The following is a 19180-nucleotide window of genomic DNA, read 5'->3' as shown; positions in this document are numbered from 1 at the left end:
AAGTGAGATTACTGGCTTGCTCCCATTATCGGCCCCCTGCCCAGCTGGTTAGGTCAGTGCAACACAATGTTCGTGAAGCCACCTCCCGCACGCAGCGGTGGGGCTGGGGGTTTGCATGCTGCTGGCTTGGCTGTAGCGCGGTGCCAGGAGCGCGTCGCAGAGCTGTCCTCCCTGGGAGCCAAGGAAGCTGAGCACTCCTTCGTTAGCCAGAATTCACTCTCACTTGTATTTGTGTCTTGCTTTGCAGATGGGAAATGTGTCCAACACCTCTGTGTTCGTCTCCACCTTATCGGAGAGAGAAGATCTGATTTTTGGCACGCTTTATTTAGTCTTTGGTAAGGAAAGACAGGCTGTTACACCCGTGTCCCTGCTGCGGGCAGCCCAGGTACCTGCCTACATTAGCCCTCCCCATGCTACTCAAACGGATCATCTGGCCAAAGCTTGGTGACTGCATTCCCCTCTCAGGAGAACTGCAAGTACCAGTTATGTTTTTAAATATTTGGAAAGCTGAAGAACAACCTTTGGGGAACGTGCTGTAACTCCTGTGCAGCCACCCAATGTGAGACGGATAGAGACTCCCTGTTAGCATTGCCAGCTTCATGGCTGTTGAAGGTGATTTGGTCCTCCAGCTGGCCCTTGCTTTCAGCAGAAAATGCTGGTGAATGTCCTGTGGTTTGGAGTTAGTGGCACTGAAAAGCCAGCAGGCATAACTGGGGGGCTGGGACGTGCTCTGAGGTGGCCTAGCCCTGCCTGGTTGTGGGTCAGAAGGGAACAATGGGCAAAGAAAAGCCTTCCAGTTTTCTGAGCCCTGAGCAATTTCTCTCCCAAGTGCTAGAAGAGTTTTTCATGCCTGTGAGGATGGGATGCTCACACCACTGGGACTGCCAGCAGTCCTATAGGCACCTACAGCTCCTAGGAGTCAGTAAATTAATAAAATGTACTTAGTACAGATGTGAGACTGGTTCTGTGGGAAAAATTCCTCATGAGGCTGGGAAGAAGGACAAACATCTCAGTAGTCTACCCTCCAGCAACTCTAAAGACTCCAAAGCTCTGGATTTGGCCAGGTCCTGCATTGGGAATCCTGTTCCTGAGGGGAACTTTAGTGTTGGCCATTCATCAGCTTTGGAAGCTGTTTCTTACCATGGTATTTAATTTACAGCCTAATCCATTAGGGAGAAACTCTTGTCCTACCCAGCCTGCCCCAAGAGCAGCAAAGATTCCCCTTCTGATGACACTGAAGCCTCTTTTCAGTGAAAGAACAATCACAATTACGTAATAATAATAATAAAAAGCCCTTATAAAATTTTAATCACCACTGTTGTTTTAAATACAGCAAATAAATAGCAAACTATTTTATAGCTAAATAGTAATAGCAATAGCATTTACTACTTAACAAATAGCTAATTAATAGCAAACAAAGAGCCTTCTTTTGTTTAGTCTGGATTTTCCTTGATCTTCATAATGCCTTTCTTCTTGTTTATTTTGTTACCATGATATTGGACAACACAGACTCACAGGAGTGACGTTGCCAGGAAGAAATTAAAAAGGCGAAGGGGCCCAGCTCCTTGGCCTCACATCAGAAGAGCAATCACACAAAGCTCCTGTTATTTATCTAGCTGGAAGGAAGTGCCCCTCTTGCTCCTTCCAGCTGGAAGAAGTGACTCTGGCCAGGTCCTGCACCCGAAGCCCATTGCAATCTCATCCCATCACTGCCCTCCTACCAAACGCCTCTGTAGGATCTTGGGAAGGGATCAAATTCAGTGTAAAGCAGCTCCAGATGTGCTCACAGAGCTCTGCAGGTCCCATGGGTTCCCCTGCTCAGCTTGCTCTGGAGATGGAAGCCTGGAGCCCTTTCCACCCTCTAGACATCTCTGGTGTTTGCTTCCAAGCATCTCAAGATGATCCTGGCTCCTTTCCCAGCTCTGTTACATACAGCGCCATGCTGCTTTCTCCGCAGGCATCATGTCCCTCTCTGGGAACTCGCTGCTCCTGCTGGTGGCCTATCAGAAGAGGTCCATGCTGAAGCCGGCCGAGTTCTTCATCGTTAACCTGGCCGTCAGTGACCTGAGCATGACGGTGACGCTCTTCCCCTTGGCCACCTCTTCCTTCTTTGCACACAGGTAGGTTGTGGAAGCAGCTTTGTGCTGGCCAATGGCCCTGGGTGCAGTTTGCAAACCTTGTCTTGTGAACCCCTGACAGGGGATGCGGAGGGACCTGAGGAGTCAGTCTGGTGGCACTGGGGCAGTGTGTAACCTCACCAACATCCTCCCACAACAGGGTGCTTTGCTGTTCCCTGTCCCTCTGGTTTATCAGGCAGACTTGCTGTGAAAGGGGTTCGGTGGTGGGTTTCCAAGCTGTCACTCACGTGGCACGGGCCCTGCAGTCGTGTGCACCAGCATGGATCAGGGCAGCTCCTGCACCCGTGGCTCCACCCGTGCATGTCACTGGGATGCTCAGGGAACAAATTCGGGGTGAGATCATACCCGTGTTTCCTTGGGCAGTCGGGTGCTGGGATCCGCGCAGCCCACTGCAGCCGCCCCGTGCGCAGTCAGCTTTTCTTCCAGTCTGGGACCAGCAGCTGAGGCCCCGCTGCCAGGAAAGTGGCTGGGAAATACCCAGCCTTCCTCCAGAGCAGGGACCACGGAGACAATTCCTGCCCAGCGGCGTGGCAGGGGCTGTCAGCCAGCCACCCCGGGCAGAGGGGAAGGGCTGGCTTTACCCACACGCTTCCCCTTGCAGGTGGCTGTTCAACCAAGCGGTGTGCACCCTCTACGCCTTCTGTGGGGTCTTGTTTGGGCTGTGCAGCCTCACCAGCCTGACAGTGCTCAGCACGGTTTGCTGCCTGAAGGTCTGTTACCCAGCATATGGTAGGTGCTGGGATGTCTTATCCGATCTATACTTCCACCCCTCTCTGTTAACATAACCTGTTTTTTTTTTACGGGCCAGATCCACCTCTTCTGGGAAAGCTTTGCCCCAGGGCAACCTATTCCCTGTCAATACACTGGTGCAGCAGGCTCTGAAGGCTTTTATCGCTTGTTTATTCACCCTCCTCCACCTGCCTGGGACTACAGAGCCCCAGCACCCTGTGCCCATGACCTGTGCATGCACCTCAACCATCCCCTGCTTCACTCCAGGGCTCAGGAGCATCATCCAGAAAAGTGTCAAGGGGATTGTCCTCCTTCTGTAGAAAAGTCCCAGCTGCTGTTACCACAGCAAGTTGCAGGGTTTTGCATGTCCGTACACAGACTTGAGCTTAGATTAGAGCAGACTCTGCATCTGGGAATTCACAGGCTCTGGCAGTGCAAGGAAGAGCTGCTTTCCCTTGTCCCTGGTGGGATAGCTGTAGGCCAAATGTATTTAACTGAAATAATTAATACAGGAGGTCTGGATGTGCAGTGCAGCTCACTTCTGTAGCCCTATTTTCACCTGCACTTCCTCCACAGAGCTAACGTGAATGTTTCCATATCCAAGATTGGGCACCAGCTCTTTGTAGGGGGCATGCAGTGCAGAGAGAACCTGAGGAAGCAAGGGGACACAGGGATGTCCCCCTACACATTTACAGCTCCTCCTATTTGGAGTTGCTTCTGAATTTCCTCAGCTCAGCTGCTAATCCTCTATCTAGCACCTATCTTCAAAACAGACTTTGGATTAAAGACCAAAAATAGAAATAAAATGGGAAATCAAAGATATTAGTTTGATTTGCAGACCAGCACCCCAAGATGCATCCTCACCCCCTCTCCTATGGCTCGCTGCCCGTCTGCCCCAAGCCTGTGACTGTTGCCAACTGCCAACATGCTTTGTCCCCAGCAGCTCACAGTGCCTCAAGGACAATGCTGGAGCAGAATCACCTTGGTTATGTGCCAGCACACCACCTCAGGAGATCACTAAAAAGGTGGAAGGAAAGATAAAGATAAAAGTTGGCTGTTAAAAGGCAGCCCAGGTACCGGTGGCTTTTCCCTGCACAGGTTCTGCTCTCTAGATTAGCCAGTGCTTGGCAGCCTGGCACATTGAGCTCGTGTCCCCATGATGCCCTGGCTCGTTTTCCATAAGGAAATGGCTAATCTCAATGTGCTTTTAATTACTTAGTTTCAAAGAAAAATGGTACTCCCATGTATGGTTGAAGATTTAGCACTTCATACTGAGCTCTTAGAAGACCAGGGACTTTTAGATTTGATGGGGGATGGGATAAAAGGAAAAAAAAGGAAAAAAAACCCCCATCTCCCCCACTGCTTCAGTCTACCAGAGAGGAATCCTTCAAATGACAGTGTCAGTCCCTGCCCCATGTCCAGGCTGCTGCAGCCAGCAGGCTCCCTCCTGGCTGTCCATGGGGCCGTGGGTGCAGCCATGCCCCCGCGGGGCCGTGGGTGCAGTGTCCCCCACCATGCCACCAGCAGCCACGCCACCTCCCAGCACTTCCTCCTGGAGCCCAGACAGGCTGTACCGCTGATCCTGGCACTTGCTGCCCAGAGTGGGGCAAACCCTTACGTTTCTCTTGGCTCCTTGCTCTGGCTGCCCGCCCCAGGGGACGGGAGGATGCCCACGCACCCCGGGGCGAGCGCTGGCATGGCTCTGCCTGCTCCGTGGCTGCGGCGCTGCCACGCTGTGTGCAGCACCTCCTGCCCTGCCCGGGCAGCCCTCTCTGTGTCCCGGGGCGACTGGCCTTGTCCCCAGTGCCTGGAGGGGCAGGAAACTCAGGGTCACAGCCCCTCTCTCTGCTCCCCTTTGCCCATGGGGAACCATCCTCATGCCAATCCCTCTGCCACAGGCAACAAGTTCTCGCCCTGCCACGCCGGAGTGCTGCTGCTGTGTGTCTGGGTGTATGCCCTGATGTTTGCCACGGCCCCCTTGGCCGAGTGGGGCAGCTACGGCCCCGAGCCCTACGGCACAGCCTGCTGCATCATGTGGAAAGCCTCAAGCACGGAGGCCACACTCTACATCCTCGCCCTCTTTGTCTTCTGCTACCTTCTGCCCTGCCTCCTCATCCTCGTCTCCTACTCACTGATCCTCTGGACGGTGCGGGTGTCCCGGAGAGCTGTCAGGCAGCACACGTCCCCCCAGCGCAGAGCCCGCAGCGTGCACAGCCTGGTCGTGAAGGTAGGGAAGGGCTCAGGGTGCTGTGGGGTCTTGGGGTGCCCCCTGCCCCAGCCCACCGTTCTGTGGGCGTGGCAGGACCTCTTCTGCCAGGATGTCTGCCGCTCCTGATGAATTCGCCAGGTGTCTATATCAGTGTGGATAATAACACATTTCTCCTCATTTAAAGCCATCAGGTGGAGGAGTTTTCATTTTAAATTACATGGGAAAAGATCATAAAAGGAGCTTGCAGGAGTCATTGTTCCCCAGACTACAAGCTAATACTATAATTTACCAAGGATATGTCAAAAAAAAAAAGAGTGGCTACCCTTTAAAAAAACCAACCAAACAAAAAAAAAACAACCACAAAAGAAAACAGCTTGAAAGCCTGGCCTTGAAGGAAAAGTTGGTGTCTGCTTTGAGGAGGGCGATCTGAGCATGGCCCATTTCCAGAGCCTCTTGGTTAGCCCGCACACTGATACATAGGTTACTGGAGGGATTCTGAGTGCTGCCAAAAGGCTGTTGGATTCTGATGCTGCCCTGGTCCCACCTGTGTCACTGGGTGCTTTGTACCCAACTGCTGCAGCGGGCTGAGGCAACTCCCGAGTTGCCCAGGTGGGACAGGCTGTGAGTCGCCTGAAGTGAGTGCAGGTTGATGCGCCCGCGCTGGGACATGCTGAGTGGCTGCCCTGATGTCTGACACCCTGATGCTCCAGTGCGATGGGTCCAGAAGGCTGAGCACCTTTCCCTGGGGGTGTGACCGACTGCAGGAGGCGGAGGTTTAGGGGGGGTCAGCACCCTGCGGGTGCTGCAGGAGGCTCACAGCACCGCTGTCTCCATCTCCTTCTCTTCCAGCTGAGCATTGCCGTGTGCCTGGGGTTTCTGGCTGCCTGGACTCCTTATGCCGTTGTTGCCCTGTGGGCAGCGCTCGGCGATGCCAGCCAGGTGCCGGCACTGGCCTTCGTGCTCTCGGCCGTCTTTGCCAAGTCCTCAACACTCTACAACCCCCTGGTGTACCTGCTCTTCAAGCCCAACTTCCAGAAGTTCTTCTCCAAGGACATGGTGCTCCTCCAGGCCATCCGCACCCTCCTCTGCTGCGGCTGCCCCAGTGCCGTGCTCCAGCCCTTCCCATCCCGGGGCTTTGGTGACCAAGCTGGGGCTTGCAGAAACTGCAATGACACTTTTGAGTGTTTCAGTAACTACCCCAAGTGCTACAAACTCCCCCAGGTGCCCAGCAGCTCACCCCAGCATGCTCCCCTGGCTATCCTGGCCGATGGCGCTGCTTGCCAGCCGGGGCTGAAGAGGACGGTGCAGGTGATGGTGCTTGTCACACAGAAAAGGTCGGGCCTGGGTGCTGCGAATGTGGCAGGGGAAGCCCTGCCATCAGACATCATGAAAGACCTTCTCTGAGCCCAGCTGCTCCCGGCTGTGTCCTACCAGCTCGCTGGAAGACAAACCCAAACACAACATTTCTCTCACCTATGTATCTGATGGGTCCCCAGCACGTTCTGCAGATGAAGTAACATGAAAATTGAAGACCAACCTTGCCTCCCCCTCTGGTTTAGCTCTTGCAACTCTGAGCCTAGTCTTTGCACTTGCAACAACAACAAATAATAGACCTCCAGTGCCTGAGATCTGCCCAAGGTGCAAGTCCAGGGTGCAATTTCTCCTGTGGCTTTCTCTCTGGGCCCTTGGCCTTTATTATTCCATCCTGGTGCTCTGATGACCAAGTAGGAACTTGGTTGTCTTAAGAAACTGTGCCTGGCAGGGAGGGCTGGGGGGCCAGGAGGCCCTGAGAGGCTTCCTACCTCCAGCACCAGCTCCTATAGCCCCCACTGTCCACGTCCTTTCCTGCTGGGGAGCAGGACTGCACCGCTCAGCTACCTCACTTGGGATTATGAAGCATCTTTATATACCTCTCAAGAGATTACTCTCTGTGCAGGCTGGGTTACCCCACTCCCTCGATTTGAATACAAACCCACCACCACCTATAGATTGAAATGGGAGCTTGTCTTTAGAGTAAGGATTTGGGGTCAAAATAATCCCGGTACGAGTAATAGCAGTTCCAGGTCATGCTCTCCAGCCAGGGAAAGGCAAATCTGTGGCCAAGCACCATCCTGGAGATGGGGCTGTGGCGGCAGGGTGTCTCCTGGCGAGTGAGACGATGGGGCAGCTCGAGCCATCTGCACGGCTGCGCAGCGGAGCAGCTGCCTGGGCAACAGCATCCCATGGGCTTGTAGTCGTCATTTGGAGATCAGTGTGGGCAGTTCACCCATGGGAAGAGCCTGGGATGAAAAGGACCAAGAAGCTGTGAAAGGGCTCGATGCAAAGCTGTCAACAGAAGTGTCCCCACATTATCTGCTGTGGCAGGCACAGGGCAGGCTTGCAGATGTGTCTCTCCAGTAGCATGCTGGCAGCCCCACGGTGCTCGGGGGCTCCCTGTCCCACCCCCAGCACTGAGCTGCTCGTGTGCCCTGCCTTGGGCATGGCAGGAGCTGGTTTTGACTAACACAGCCAGGGTGCTGAGAGAGGTTGGTTATGCCCAAAAAAATGAAAAGATGTGTTCAAGGTGATGAGAAGAGTCAGTAGCAGAGGTGGGAAATGTGTTGCCCTCTGGCACTCGGCCAGTTACTCGTGGGAGCGCTTTATGTTGTCAGTGGTTAACGAACAAAACCACGCCGCAACCATCGCCAGAGCTGCAGCATGAAATCACGGGCATGCTAAACGGGAACAGTGAACCGTTTTCTCCACTGGGTGCTGGGAAGCAGCCGCTGGCCCCGATGCTGTCGCTGGCTGCGCTCTGCCCGCCAGCGCTGCCTGTAAGCCGACCCCGAGCTCTCCCTCCTCCCTCCGCTATCCAGATACAGATATTCCTATTTTTAGCAGTCGCTCCCAGAACTAGGATGTATCACTGCCTTTTCTTAGCCCAGATACGGCAGCCTCCTCTCTTCCGGGGACACACAGCACTTCCCAAAGACCCGCTAGCTGCAGGGGTGTGCAGGAATATGGGGGGGTGGGTGTACTCCCAGGGGGCAGACAGCAGATGCCCACCACCAGTCGTTTAAACTGCAAACTTGGTATGGCTCAACCTAGGCATTAAAAACACCGAGATTTTTTGGCCTCGATGTTATGGCCCAATTCCAGCACGGGTGGCAACGGGGCTGGCGTGAGCTCTGCGGGGAGAAGCAGCTGCTGATGCGGAAGCACCCAGAGAAGCAGCGACGGGTGCTGGGGCACGAGGTGGTCCTGCCCTGGCTTTCCCTGCGGGTGCCATCATCGCTGGCGGCTGCTGCACAGCTCTCATTAGCGCACGACAGCATGGCAGTCGTGGCACTTGCTTTTGTCCCTTAGTCATTTCCACTTAGCCACCTTAGCTAGCAGTTTCCCCGTGACAGGAGGGGGCCCGTGACAACAGAGGGTCACCAACACCTCTAGGGTGCACTTACATCTTCCCAGGATGGTTTTGTCCACGTGTGATACCTGCAGGTGTAGATGGTTGGGGCAGGGCAGGGTTTGTGCACAAGAGCCAAGTAATAACTGAAAGGCCACGCAGGGAGCAACACTCCTGCCTTCGCTTCCTACTCCTGCTATGCAAAAAAACCCACCCCAACTCAAAGATGTGCAATATTTGCAAAATGCTGCAAACAAACAAAGAAAAATCAGGGCAGCCAGTGAAGAGAGAGGAAGAAGTTTCCAACATAGGTGCAGGTTTCTAGGAGGGCCAGTCGCTGCCTGCCCGGAGCATGGCTGCTCAGCCCCTTCCCACCCCGCAGCTCGGAGAGCTGCTCCCCATGTCCCATCCCAGGCACCCTGACACATGAGGGAATCACAAGTACTCAATGTCTCTGCTGACTAGTCATCGTGTTCCAGAAATTGTACATTTTTAAAGTAAATTCACTCATGCAAAACTGGCGTTTGACTGGGTTCAATTATGGGTTAGCGGCCACACTCCGGGGTAAATGGGAACACCGCTGCCGTGCCCACCGCTGCGCGCGGCCGGGGCGAGAGCGGGGCCAGGTTCGGTGCTGTGGGTGGGTGGTCGCACAGACAGGACATGGCCCACCGGCCCTGGAAAGGAGACTCGGGGCAAGCAAACCCGGGCCCTGGGCTGGGCTGCTGCCTTGAGCTGCCACCTCGGCCAAGTGCTGGCTGTACCTGCTGCCCGTCATCACCCTGGGAGCAGAGGAGCCTCCAGAGAGGTGGCCAAGGGCTGGTTTCCCACCGGAGGACATGAACACAAAGGGTTGCTGTCATCTCCTGGGGGCTCTCAGGGGATGGCCACGATGGGATGGTCGGGAGCCCAAGGTGACCCCAGTCTGGGCCTTCGGGCTGTGATGGGCTCAGGGCCACAGCGTGGTCCAGTCGCTGACACAGCGGCGGGTCCCTGCTGCGCATACCACCCCCCTGGCCTGCCACTTTGTCCCCTCCTAGCTAGGAAATACTGCGGCCCAGAAATCACCTAAAAGAGACAGGAAAACAAAAATCTGCAACTCCCTAGGTCCTTTATTACTTCTGGAAAACCCCAGATCAGCATCTTCATCTTTAGCTTGGTGTCAGAACGCGTAACATTGGCAGCACCTTTAATCTACACTCATAGATTATGGGGAGTCCAGGCAGCAGCACTGCAGCCGCTTAGCAAAATCCCAGTCAATGTAATTAACTCCACGTGCTGTGGCCAGGCTGAACAGCAGGTCCAGGGTCCCTCCCTGGCATGACCCAGGGCTGCCATAACCCAGGTACTCCCACCTGCCAGGCTGGACCCGTCCCCTGGGGCACGGCACAGCTGGTGCTGGTTTAGTCAGTGTCCCCAGCTGGGAATGGTGCCATCAGCTGCCACCAATTACTTGAGAGCAAGAGCCCCCCACTCCCTGCAAGGGCAGCTCTTGGGGTGGCTGCTGGTGGGGTGAGCCTGGGGCTGTGATGAGGATGGTGGCTTCGCCCCTCGGGGCTGAGGTAGGCTCTGCACTGGCTGCTGCAGTCGGGCAGGGTTTGGGAGGTGGTTGCTGGTTGTGAGAACTGGTTTCTTTAGCTTTTGGTGCTGCTGCAGCCTGGTCACCAGCTCTGGGCTGGGGAGGTAGAGGGCTGCGGGGCTGTGTTTCTGCTCGGTGAGAGCCTGGTCCTGGTGCAGGGAACAAGCCATGGCTGCTTTGGTTTGTGTTTGGTGCCTGGGCAGGCATGCTACGGTTGCTGCGTTTCCCACTTGGTGCTGGCTGAGTGAGAGCACTTGTGCCTTTTCACAGTGATGGCTTTATTTTCCAATAGCCATCATATTCCAAGTTCAGTCAGCCTCTTGAGGTTGAAGATACTGAGGCAAGGGGACATGTATACTCCATTGATCTATAAATAATCAATGTATAGTTACTAAAAGCCCAGCCTGAGCCAGAAAACCTGCAGCAAGAAATCTTTCCCAAGGAGAGAGGATCATTCCCAAAGGCAAGATGGCAGAGGCCAGTTACAACCACAAGGCAGTTCCAAAAGGTAGCTGACCCCTTCTGGGAGTATTTTCTGCCCAAATCTCCCATGATTTCACATCCATCATTTTGGTACTAAGCTGATTGTATAGGGCAATAACCCCTGGGATTTCTGTGTCCCCCCCACTAACAGTGCTGTAGGGCTCTGGGATATGTGATTTGCTCCCTGTGACTGTTAATAACCTGCAAAGCAGCAGCACTTCCAGGACACCTTCTCCTTGCTGCCTTACCTTGCAAGATAAGCAGGTGAGAAATGTGTTCCTGCCCCTCTTGGGAGAGCCCCAGCCCGGCAGGGGTATAGGTTGGAAAGAGAAATTAAGGGTGAACTAAAGCAGCCGCTGTGTGTCCCAGCTTGTCCTGGGGACACGAGCACACCCCTCCCATCAGTGTTGTGTCCCACTGACCTCAGCTGCGCCTGGGGCCGGACCCTGTAGCAATGCAGCATCCTGCAGCTGGCCCTGCGGTAGCACCAGCAAAACCAAAACGGGTGGTGCGTGATCCGCCCAAAGGCCGTTTCCTCCTTGGTTGTGTGTTCCAGGCCCTGACCACGTTTCACAGCGGTGATTTTTACATAAATGAATCTGAGGGAAAATGTCATTTTTCTGCCATTCCCCTCTCTGCTCTTGTTTGGACAGCGGGCTCGGCTAAGGGTAGCAGCCGTTAGATCATGTACAAATACGAACCTTTGTAAAAAATCTGCCCTTTGAGTTCGGTCTCTGTTAACACTGGTTCTGTGAACTGGCTTTGCAAGGACAGCTTCACCTCAAACAGAGTGGCTGGCGCCTGCTGCGCTCCCCTCAGAGCTGCTCTGAGACCGCAGGGGCGTGCTCTACTGTTCTGCTTGATTTTCAGTTTGCCAGGGTCAGAAAAACTCAGAAGAACTGAAGGTGCCCCATGGTCAGGGCACATCAACCCCAATGTCCCCGTGAGCTGTGTTCCACCAAAATGGGGGATCGCTTGGGGCGGGGGGTGAGAGCACAGCAATGTGCTCCAAGGTGACACAGAAGCCATGTGTCCTAGGAAAGGAAAAATGAGGAATAAGGGGACTGTCAAGGAAAGTCAGAAAAATTATAAATGAAAGTGAAAATCAATCGTTGACATAATGGTGGAAATTTCTTCCAGTGGCTCCAAACTATGGAGGTTAACATGTAGTTTGAGGGAAAACAAAGCCTTACCTCCACGTTGTGACAAGTGTAGTGGGTACTTCTGAAGTTTAAGCGCAGTTGTTTTTTACATAACAGCACACACACACCCCCCCCAACATTCCTCCAGCTTAATTGCTTCAGAGTGGTTTCATGACTTCTGGCTGTGGTGGTTAATCGAATGTATAAAACCCTCCCAGCTGGTGGCTCTCAGCTGTTGTGCTGCTGTTGGGCTCCCCACCAGCAGGACTGGGAGCAGGACCAGCCTCCCCAGCAGCTCCATGCTCTGGTAGGTCCCGCACAAGCTCACCCAACTCCTAATTTGAAGTGGGAATTGTTGATGCAGATCCCAGCAGCTCAAATCAGAGCTGTCCTCAGCCTGCACCGCTATTCCAAGTAATGGCCACTGACCCCTTGCATCCAGACCCTTTGTACCTCCAAAATCAGCAGTTGCACAAAGCCAACTGCACGTGCCCCTCTGGTGACTGTGCTCTGGCTGTGTCATCTCCTGTGGCCTCGTTCTTCTCAAAGGCTGGCCAGCCCTTGGCCACAATCTGTGCCAGTGACCTTTAAACACAGCCCCACGGGGGGAAATCTCCTCTCTGGGGTGGGTGACCTCACCTACAGGCTGCACCGTCACTGGGAAAAGGTAAAGGGTGTTTAATAAGCAAAGCTCAGAGCCCTGATCTTTCTTTCAAAGGTTAAGCTCCTCAACAGCAGATAATGACTATTGCTTTCAGTCCTTTTATGGCAGCTTTTAGATTAGGCTGTAGAAACAGCCTGTAGGTTCTTTAATGTTTAAAATAAATGAGTGTGTCTTGGTGTGGTTGAGTTAAAAATAACATCTTCATCATGATGAAACCGAGGCAGGGAAAGCTGGAGGTGTTTGCTCGCATTCAGCTGGTGAGTCACGAGCAGGCTGTGGCTGGGGTCCAGCTCTCTGGCACCTGGGGCAGAGGTGGGGCTCAAAGACGGCACAGGTTGTGCTAAACCAGACCCTACGGTAATGATCACGTCATCTGTGACCGTCACACAGCTGCCTCGGGATGCAAGGTGCGGGGGACAGCAGCGGTGATGGTGTGTGCGCAGGAGGGACGTGTCGGAGCCCCATCGTGTCTCACGGGTGGGACCTGGGAGCTCTCCCTGGCTGAGTGTCGGCTGGTCGCCTGTGGCAGCCCTGCCCAGGTAGGAGGTGGCTGGTGCTGTCCCCAGCCCGGTGGCGTGGCCGTACGTGGTGCATCTGTCCCGATGGGGACTGCGAAGGAGGAGGGCAGGCAGGGGCACCCCTTCCGTGCCTGCCTTCCTCCCTGCCTGGCACAGGGGTTGCTGTCAGGCTGGCCGGTCTGACCGTAGTTTTAGTAGCCCCAAAAATCAAGCAGCTCAGAGGGCTGCTTGTTGGCTTTGCAAAGGGGATCTTGACTAGTGGGGAAACTGAGGCACAGATCAGGCCTGTGAGCTGGCAGGGATGACACAGCACAGCGCATTTGCTGTCCTCTTGAGCAGCGGAGTGAAACCTGGTGAAAGCCCCTGTTGGTTTGGGGAATGGGATGGGCTGCAGGAGGTGGAAAAATAACTTTTTAGGGAGGCTCTGAGCTGCCAAAAGCATTGCTCTGGGTTCCCCCGCCTCGCCTTCGCACAGCTCCTTAGTCGTCAGGAGCAACAGCCCCTGGGTTGGCAGCCTGGCAGAACTTCAGGGCTCTGCGATTACTAACACCCGCATTGTGCTTCCTGGTGGGTCCGTATTTAAGAGAGCAGAAAAAACAAATCAAGTTTGCTCTTCCACAAATTCGCAGATGACACCAAGTTAGGATGGGGCTGCTAGTACTTGTGAAAGAGAATTAGACTTCAATATTGGTCTGAATCAATAGGAAATGATCTAAAGTAACTGCAAGTCATGTCAATGAGGAGACGGATAATTTTTCTTTCTAAGTGTATTACTTTAAGCACAGGAATCCAAATTGTGAAATGACTGACACAGAGAAGTCAATGTATTGATAAACGAGTACGAAAATTGGTCACTGAAATAATGGTGAAAACTTCTATGGGTTCCAAAATAAGGAAGTTAGTGAGTATTTTGAGAGAGAACAAAGCTGTTAAGTTTTGACAAATGTAATATTTTATTAAGTTTTAGAATAGTTACTTTTAAATTAAACCATCCAAATTTTAATTGCTTCAAAGTGATTTCATTAGTTCTAGCTATATCAGTTAATTGCTTCAATTTAACGTTCAAAATTATTCCCAGAAAATGGCTCTCATTAGATGTCGGAGCACTATCGCTAATTACCAGCAGAGGGCGGGAAACGATCAATTTACCTTGATGGACGTTATCAAAGGGCTGATCTATTGGTACAGACCTCTATTTATTTCGCAAGCGACCTATTTTAGCGGAATAACAATAGAAATTAGAGGCTATTTTATATTTCGGCATGACTAAGGCATAACACTAAGCCCAGTGTAATAGCATCTAGATCCATGTACACCTTCCCAGTAAGGGGAGAACAAGAGAAGTAACAAGAGAAGCTCCCAGAGACCTTCCAGCCAACTCACTGGGTAAGAGTGATGGGTAACTAAAATGTAATTAAGTCGACTGTTGTCTAGAAAGGTGAAGGAAAAGTCTGACTTTTACACAGATCCTCTCTAAGGATAAAGCAAAGCACGGATTGCTTTCTGGTCACCACCAGAAGCAGAGTTCATGCCCCATTCAAACTCCCACCAGTGCATGTTTCAGCTCTGGGATTAGCAGAAAAGTTCTTTGAACTCATGGGCGGGGAAAGGGGAGGAGGGAGTCCTGTAGCAAGATGTGGTGTTTTGAAAAATTGCTCAGACAACACAGGTTTAGGATTCCAAATACATTCTTGAACTTTTATTCCTCCCAGCAGGTAAGCAGTTGATTAAAAACCTTAGTAGCAAAACCAGACCAAAAATATAAGTCTCACACTTTCAGAAACAAGTTTGTGCACTTGCATGTCAGATTTACGTGCAGAACTACAATTCACATTTTGCCAGTGAATATGCAAATGACTAAGGAGGAATTTGGTTTGGTAGCGAGAGCAAACTGCTGCGTGTGGAACCACAGCAAAAGTGCGAAAAGCCACCGAGTGTCGGTTTAGGTGTATGCAATTTGGAGTAAACAGACTAGGCCAAGTAGAAGTGGAATGATAATGCTGATTTTGAAATGGTGTAAGCAGAAGAGAAAAATCATATTAACAAACAGGACAGTTTAATGAAAGCTGTTTGTCACTTCCCAACTGAGGCTGCTTCAGCAATGGGCAATATTCACCTCTCTGTACTGGATTAGACTTTGTAGACTCCTCCTCATGTGCACACTGCTTTTGCTTCTGCTACTGAACTCTGGAGTGTTAGGGACAGTTCATTAATCAGGCAAAACAAAAGCTGCTGTCTTCTAAGATTTGAAGCCAAAATGCCAGCAAGGAGCAACTGCCAATTACAGAAACCCAACTGCAACTGGCTTTAGCCAGAGTAAAAAAAAAAAAAAAAAATTAAAACTACAACTTCAAATGCAGTTCTGTAATGTGTCACACAATCCCCCACTCCCCCAAACCATGCTATAATCAGTACTGTGGATTAGATACCTCAGTGTGTGTGTGTGTATATATATATATATATATATATAAAAAAATTATTCCCATAAAATAGAAATCAAGAATTTCTTAAATGATAAATCTATCAGTTTTCAGAGGTGCTTCCTTGTATGTGCAACATCTGCTTTTTATCAAGGTATGCATCTTCTCTGGATTCATAGTGTGCAAATCCCATAACTTATAGACTTACTCCAGTCAGATTCCCTTACTAGTGCTGAAACAAATTCACAGTATAAACTGTCAAGACTCTCCATGCTGTGAATGAATATAGATACATATTAAAAAAAAAAAGTAAAGTGCAATTCATTCTGTTTTGCAGAGTCATACAATGGCTCTCTATTTCAGCATACGTTTACAGCAGATTTCATAATAGGAAGAAGACACCCCCCACCCCCCCCCCACCCCCATTAAACAACGTCATCATTTCATGGCAGCTATTTTGGCTTTTCAATAGGCTGCATGAAAATTTGCTAGGCTGTAAAACCTGAACAAAAGGTTCTTCATTCAGTCCAGCATCTGACCCTTCTGGGTTCCCATCACTGACTAGTTGTATCAAGCACAGTAGATCTGTGGTTTTATAGCTAAACTGTAGCACAAGACATACCTGAAATCGGAGAGTTCGTTCTTAGCTTTCCAGCTTTTGTGCAGTCACGACTCTTGATGCCTAGATCCTCTGTCTAACGATGAACTCACTGCACTCCTGCCCCAGTCTGCTATAGCAGCTCTTGCTCATCATCTTCAGACCCTGAGGGTCCTTGGCGTACCTCTTCGTACCATTTGTTGGTGAGGGTTTTCATCTGTATGCGCCCATTATGCAAGTCCTAAGGCAAAAGCAAACCCAACAGTTTGTCACTTAGCTGCAACGCTTCCTGTGTGTCAGAGCAGAAGAGAAAGGCTAGTTTAACACATTCCTCAGGAAATAACCCACTCCTGGTCTCTGAGCATGTAAAGCAACTCTGTTTCCTACCAGACAATATTTATCAAGTGTTCAGTCAGTAATTCTTTCCACGGACAGTATTTTTTGAGGACAAGTATTTTAACCTGTGTTTTCTAGACAGTCCTGCTCTGTGGTTTCAACAACCCTAACGCTGTCGGGATGGCCTGGCTTTGAATCACACTCCTCACTACGTGCTCCCAGGGACAGTGGGAAGCTTATGGCCTGCTTTGGTGATTCACATACTTATTTTTCTAGCCTTTGGCCACAACCTGGATGGCAGCCTGTGCTTTTGGCTACCAACTACGAATCAAATGCTTACTCTGGTTTCTTGATTCCTTTTGGGTTTTGCAAAAAATGCCTTTAGCTTTTGTGGGAAAATGCTAAAAGCATTCTTCTGAAAAGAAAGGTACAAACCAAGAAAAATACTATGTTTGTGCAGGCTAGGAAGATGGAATGTGCACACTTTACACAAAATGATTAACTCCGCAGCAAAAATGCTTAATTCTATGGCAAATTGGAGAAACAGTAAATTATACAGCCAAGGAGCCTCAGGTTTCTGAGGCATGGGAGTGAAAATTGCATAGTATTTACACCTCTCGGAGCCACTCAGTGTTACATGTTCAGCCAGGTGTTGTTTTGCATTTATAGCTTCAAAGCCTTGCTCTCCCAGTGAAGAAGTCTTAAAAGTGAAGGCTGCAATACTGGTGCACGTTTCCAAGATAAAAACTGCACGCTGCATAAAAATCACAGCTCCAGAATTCATAGGACCATGTACAGTAAAAGGCAGGAACTCTGTGTGATAGCATTTTAAAAACTCTGTGTGAGTGGCAGCAGCTTTTTCTAGCAACAGCAGTAACCAGTAACTCCTGATACTCTTTGTGGTACTCTGCAAGATTAAAGGAGAGTTCAATAAATCCATACACCTCTTAAAGTTTAATTGTGGTAGCCCTGAGACATGCTCATTTAATCCAACCAGCAATTTTACAGTGCAGCTTTTCATTACAGCTGCTCTACATATGCACAAGGAATACATTAGATGGCTCACTGCTCCTAATGTAGAAGTTGCATGGCTACACTGTGAGTGTGCAGAGTGAAATGAAACCAACCCTACCATAGTTTTGTTTCTTCAAGAAAACAAGAACGACTTACTTCTTGTGTGAGTCTTCTGGTGAAGAAAGGATTCAAATACTTGGCATCAAGCCACATAAACCCTTTGAGGTCCTGGCGTTTTATGTACTGGGCTTCATATTCCTCCTCTGTGAGCTCTGATAAATGTTCAGATTCTATGGTATTTCCCTAGGAGGATCACAAATATTGGAATAACCCGAGAAACCTGGCAGTCATCCCTCCAGCTTGCTTCAGTCCCCTACTCACAACCAATTCCCATGCTGGAACAATAGAGAAATTATCACCCCAGCCTACCAGGGCTTATGGCTGTATAAATCTGTCCAGCTGTTGCGTCCCAGCCCCACTCAGCTTCCCTTTTCATGCTGAAAGGTAAAAGACCTCAAATGTTCTATATTTTGTATTGTTACTATTGCTGAGAACAGATTTCTAGTGGGCAGGTTTTCTCTTGTGAGCTGGACAATGATTTTGTCCAGCAAGCAACACTAATGTCATTGTCTCACTGAAAACAAGCCCCGTATCAGAACACACCCTGTTCCTGTGCTCTTCCTATACATGCCTCCCTATGCAGACACAGTAAGACAATTCTGAAGACTGCAAGGTTTTTGAAACCTCATGCCAAGAGGAGCCGTTCTTCAGAGCCTACAGAACAGCCTGCACATATTGTTTGATGGTTTGGGGATAAACAGGTAAATGTTCTGGGATACTTTATGTACTCCAGCCTTTCGCTGGAAACGAGGTTTCAGGCTGGCTGGCAGTTTTCTTCAGTACACTTGCTTAGCCAGAAATTGCTTTAAAATAAAACCCAGTCAGAGGGGTGCTGTTGTTAACACCTTCTTGTGGCCTTTGCTTTGACTTTTTCTAAATAATTCCCATCTGCCTTTTATGATTAATTCATGACTCACACTGTACTAGCTACTTTCCCTCTGTATATGACTCAATCCTGTATTATCTGCTTTATGCTTTTGCAGGGGTTACTTTAATTTGTATGGATTAATTTATAATTAGATTGAGTTAAGAGACTATTTCTCCTCCTTTCGTCCAAACAGTTATTTTGTGCAAACACTAACCAAGCTCTGTCTTTGAGATATTTAAAAATTATATTACTTGGCTTTTACCATTGCTTTTATCTTACTTTTTAGTTAAAAATAATGTACTAATCTTTGAAAATGTAAAAATAAAAAAAAACCCAAACAAAACAAAACACAAAACCAAAACAGTGATCCTCTGAATAAAAAAAAAACAACAACAAACAAACCATCTTCTCTGTCTTGCTAAGATTAATGTCCTTCTTGTTCCTCTTGCGTGCTTTGGAGTCCTCAATGTCAATCAGTCTGATGAGGGGCATGGTTCCTCCTCCCAGCAGCAAAATCGTGAACAGTACTATGATGATTGTTGTTGTCCCAATGAGCTGCCGCTTCTCTATTGGTTCCAAGCCCAAATGGAGGCTGAGGGCATAGGGGATTGCACCACGCAAACCTTATCAGAGAGAACAGTAAACCCATGAAGAGCAAATCGGCATCTACACTGGTCCTCAGCACCCTGATTACACAACGGGAACTCTCCACCTCTAAAAGATTTTTACAATTCTATATCATGTCCATTTATTTATCATTCGGTTACCACCCTACAACGAATCTGAGCTCTACAGATACTGTTGCTCAAACTGTGAGGTTGCTAGACCTAGAAAGAGAAGCAGACTCTTTGCAGAAAAGCTTTAGTGAGGGATCACCACTGCACAGTCCTCTAGCACAAAAGGGAAAGAGAACATATCTATAGCACTTGGGTTTGAGAACAGTGCAAATGCTGAGTTTTGCTCCACAGAGGGAAAAC

General features: G+C 50.2%; 2 protein-coding genes across 2 annotated transcripts in view; one reads left to right on the top strand and one right to left on the bottom strand.

Moving 5' to 3' along the window:
• The first annotated feature begins 247 nt into the window (after window positions 1-247).
• LOC104346016 (opsin-5-like) lies at window positions 248-6480 on the top strand. The gene is made up of 5 exons (XM_009950642.2): window positions 248-335; window positions 1958-2120; window positions 2740-2867; window positions 4766-5094; window positions 5926-6480. The coding sequence occupies exons 1-5, from the start codon at window positions 248-250 to the stop codon at window positions 6478-6480; spliced, it is 1263 nt and encodes a 420-aa protein (XP_009948944.2).
• Window positions 6481-15682: 9202 nt separating this feature from the next.
• The window catches only part of SLC9A8 (solute carrier family 9 member A8), a 29927-nt gene continuing 26429 nt past the window's right edge, over window positions 15683-19180 (bottom strand). The window contains exons 14-16 of the mRNA XM_086474647.1: window positions 18606-18826; window positions 17372-17518; window positions 15683-16106 (exon numbers count right to left, since the gene is read on the bottom strand). Coding sequence (XP_086330773.1) covers window positions 15999-16106; window positions 17372-17518; window positions 18606-18826 — 476 coding nt within the window. The 3' untranslated portion in view covers window positions 15683-15998. The remainder of the gene's footprint in view (window positions 16107-17371; window positions 17519-18605; window positions 18827-19180) is intronic.

This window comes from Leptosomus discolor, chromosome 17 (genome assembly GCF_034619465.1).
Source record: "Leptosomus discolor isolate bLepDis1 chromosome 17, bLepDis1.hap2, whole genome shotgun sequence".
Lineage (NCBI taxonomy): Eukaryota > Metazoa > Chordata > Aves > Leptosomiformes > Leptosomidae > Leptosomus > Leptosomus discolor.
Note: the sequence above shows the minus strand (reverse complement) of the source record. Positions and strands in the feature narration are given on the sequence as shown.